The sequence below is a fragment of the Athene cunicularia genome, assembly GCF_003259725.1.
Source record: "Athene cunicularia isolate RWA chromosome 2 unlocalized genomic scaffold, athCun1 chr2_part1, whole genome shotgun sequence".
NCBI lineage: Eukaryota > Metazoa > Chordata > Aves > Strigiformes > Strigidae > Athene > Athene cunicularia.
In genome coordinates this window covers 76,363,080-76,367,068 of record NW_020799095.1, presented here as the reverse complement: position 1 = coordinate 76,367,068, position 3,989 = coordinate 76,363,080, and the positions used below count along the sequence as shown (strand labels likewise).

The 3,989-nt window shown below is 43.0% G+C and overlaps 1 protein-coding gene across 1 annotated transcript in view; it reads left to right on the top strand.

The window, feature by feature from the left end:
* ROPN1L (rhophilin associated tail protein 1 like) overlaps nt 1-3,989 on the top strand; it is a 10,139-nt gene that overhangs the window by 576 nt on the left and 5,574 nt on the right. The window contains exon 2 of the mRNA XM_026842598.1: nt 1,630-1,787. Coding sequence (XP_026698399.1) covers nt 1,657-1,787 — 131 coding nt within the window. The 5' untranslated portion in view covers nt 1,630-1,656. The remainder of the gene's footprint in view (nt 1-1,629; nt 1,788-3,989) is intronic.

Sequence of the window (3,989 nt, the reverse complement as noted above, 5' to 3'; positions counted from 1 at the left end):
GTGTGTATGTGTGCAGGAGGTTCGTTCACTTTGAACACCAGAAAACCCTTTTTCACTCTGAGGGTGACTGAGCACTGGCGCAGGTTGCCCAGGGAACTCGTGGAGTCTCCGTGCCTGGAGATACTCCAAAGCCATCTGGACGCCGTCCTGGACAACTGCCTGAGCAGGGGAGTTGGACCAGAGGATCTCCAGAGGTCCCTGATAACCTCAGCTCTTCTGTGAGACTGTGATTAATGACTTACTATAGAAAAGCAGGTCTCATGCTTCCACCCCCCCTTTTTCTTTTCTGATTAGATTTTTTTTTTTTTTTTACTACTCCCAAGGACATGTGCACACTCTTGTCTATTCCTTCCTCGAGGTTTTCCCATTCTCTAGGTTATCCTGAAATCCTGAACTTTTTGCCTTCAGCATCGGTCCCTTGGCTAGAGCTGCATTCTTGAATCATTACTGGAAGTGCATGACCAATGTAGCAATTAAATCCACACTCTGAAGACTGTCCCTGATGCAAATTTGCTGCGTTGGTTTTGAAGACACTGTACCCTGTCAGAGTTTCTCTAAGAAGTGAAGTTCTAAGTGTGGTTTGATCTTCAAAGGAGCCTTGAGTCACAGCAGTCCTTTTGCTCCATCTCTGACTTTCAGTTTTCTTGCAATACAGGAAAATTCACATGATAGGGGGAGAAAGCCATCTGCCGGATACTCCTATTTTAATTTAAGAATTTCAGAATAAATGTAAACTTTTAAAGGATGGTGCTGTTACATTTATTTTTACATTGACGCCATTGCTTTCACTGCTCTTCCCTTCTGCAGATAGCTAACATTTTTTTTTCAGATCTTTTTGCTAAATCAGTTTAAGTAGGCTGTAGTTTGTCCTTGAAATGATGAGGAAAGTGCCCAGATTTCCCACCAAATGTGCTTTATTGCTATAATGGGAAAAGTGCAATACAATAACCTATGGCTGTCCCTTCTTTTGGATCCTGGGGAACAGGATTCCTTGCAACAAATAAGTTATACCCTGAGACAAACCTACCTGTAAAGCTGTATTAGCAAAGTACAGTGCGTGATTGCAGCACATGTGAACGTTTTGTTCATCACTGTAATTTTTTAATGTGATGTCTGCCAGCAGCACTAATTAGTAACTTTTTGCTACAGTTTTTTGAATATGTGAACACAGCAGAAACTTGGTAATCTGCATACTCTAGCTTCTGTACCGAACTGACAAGACTCTTCTTGGCTTGAAATAGCGAGTTGTTAACATCATTAGCTTTCACGTTGGCATGTGTGGTGTGACTTGTCTGCACTACCTGTTTTACAAATTCATATTGTAGTAGGTTTGAGGAGAAAAATACATTTAAAACTATCTAAAGATATCTGTTAAAAGAGTAGTTCTCCTCACCCAGAGCTGTGGTTGCTGTCTGAGCTCCAGTCTTTTCCTTGGTGTTGCCATCAAGTTTAAGTTTTTGAGGTGTGCAGTGCTCATCTGTTTACCCTTCCAAGTTAGTCAGTTCTGCAGTAGCCCCAGCTGTCGAGTAGGACAGGAGGGAGTCTGGGTACAAGTACTGTTGGCCGCCACGTACACACAGCTTTCCATTCACATTTTGTATCTATGAACTGCTGTTTTATTTATTTCAGGTCCCTGTAACTGAACTCAAAGAGATCATGCCTCTTCCAGAAACCATGTTCTGTGCTCAGCAGATTAAAATCCCCCCTGAGCTACCTGATATTCTGAAGCAATTTACTAAAGCTGCTATTAGGACTCAACCTCATGATGTTTTGCAGTGGGCAGCTGCGTAAGTACGATGTTCACATAATGATGTAGTGCTGTGTGTATGGACCCACAAAATCTCACTGCTTCTGTTTATTGTACAGTGGAGCTGGCTGAGTATTAAAGCAACCTGTATATTGCATACATGCTTCTCTGTGTTAAGGCAGCATGTGAGCCTTTTAAAAGTAGACTTATTTTCTGTTTTGCTGAGGTTTAGGACTGGCATATTTCTGGAATACGTTGATATCCCTGCAGAAAAATGCATCTTAATATTTTTTTTGGTTAATTTTTCTATCCTGAAGACAAACCTTTTTTTTCGGTTGCTTTTTTTTTCCTCCTCTCGTGTGAGACTTAATTCTTGGAATTTAAAGGAAACTAGAAAATAACTTTCTAATTCTTAAGCTTCCTTAAATTTCTTTTTTTTTTTAACCTGTTTCCAGAATAAAATTAAAGGGTCTACTTAAATGTTACTGAAATAGGAAAAGAGCCTGAAAAGTTGCAACTTTTAGGTGATAGTCCACGTAATAGATCTCTCGCTGTAAAGTTGATTGAAGAGATTTAAATGTTTCTTCTTTAACTTTTTTCTTTTACCTCAACTGCTTGCTATCATTTCTTCCTGTCCTACAGTTTGTGTGAACAAGCTCTTGGAAGGGTATCTGTGAGATGTTCTCAGTTGGGGGGATTGAAATACGGCTGTACTGTGTACATGAGGGAGGGGAGGCTGTTAACTAAGCCATGCTGGAGTCTAGCTTGTCCATTAAGAAGAAAAACCCCAAAGCTGAATTGCTACCGCTGCAGTGTTGGAGAAAGGTAGTGGGCACATCCTAAAATAGCATGATGTTTCTTAGGAACATGATGGAGGTGGGGTGAGGCAGACCTCCCGGCGATTGGTGTGCAGGGAGCTTGCCCCTAACTGAGCAGTCAGAAGCAGTAGCCACCAGGTAGCTTGAACCTGCTGGGACCTGGGGCTGGCAAGAGCAGGGGCAACATGAAAACTGCGTAGCCACACCACCAGCCAGACCCCCGCCTCTGCTTAAAGACTGCATCAGCTCAGTCGGAGGAGCCCCCGCCAATGATAGGTGGCTGCTGCTGATCACAGAATCACACAATTGTCTAGGCTGGAAAAGACCTTGAAGAACATCCAGTCCAACCATCAACTCAACATTGACAGTTCCCAACTACACCACATCCCTCAGCGCTATGTCGACCCGACTCTTAAACACCTCCAGGGATGGGGACTCCACCACCTCCCTGGGCAGCCCATTCCAATGCCTAACAACCCCTTCTGTAAAGAAATGCTTCCTAATATCTAGTCTAAACCTCCCCTGGCACAACTTGAGGCTTGACATGCTTGAGTAATTCAATGTCCTTCTTTCTGGAATATGCTCTGGTGTGAGAGCACCTTGGGCTGAGCATGGTCTGGACCTGGGAACCATGCCAAGCAGAGCAAGCCTGAAGTTTCACACTGCTGACGGTGTTGTAGTGCTTGTCCCTGTGAATAACCAGATGGGAAAAGGATCTGGCTGAAAAATAGCCCAGGCATTATACATACATATATACTGTGCATCTATTTCTGTACAGTCATGCTACTTCAGTTCTGCAGTGCTGCTTGCTGTGCATTTTGGCAAGTGTTTGCACAGCATGGGATAGCCTGGGCATGGACATGGGTGCCCAGGGCAGATGAGGGAGGACAAATGGAGAAACCCTTAAGTTAGTCCTGCTATCGACTGAATGAAAACAAAGGGTTGTTTTTTTTTCTTTTCATGGTTTGGAATTGCTGACCAGTTATGGCAGAGGTGGTTGCTCTTAAGGTGATAGTAGCCTTATAAATTAAAAGGATGTGCATCTAATTCCCTTTCTTCTCCAGTTGTAAATTTTACTTTGGAGTGGACAGAAATAGCAGAAATGCTGATGAGAGAGCTGCAGTGCAAATAGCCAGTTGTGCTTTTCAGGTAGGGTGTGAGGGGAATGTTAAACAAATCATCCCTAAGGTGCTTATCAGTCAAATGGGAAAAGCCTGCACTTTGATTTGAAAGCCCACTCTGATGCTGATAAATCACGCCTCCTTTGCCAAGAAAGTTTGAGTATATCATGCACAAAGTTAAATGCCTTAAGAATTATTAGAATGTTGTAAAAAGGAGAGTGTACTGTCTAAAGATTGTGGTTTCCACTAAAAAGAAAGGTGATATCTGGGCACGGGGAGATGGGAGTTGCATGGCGGGGGGGG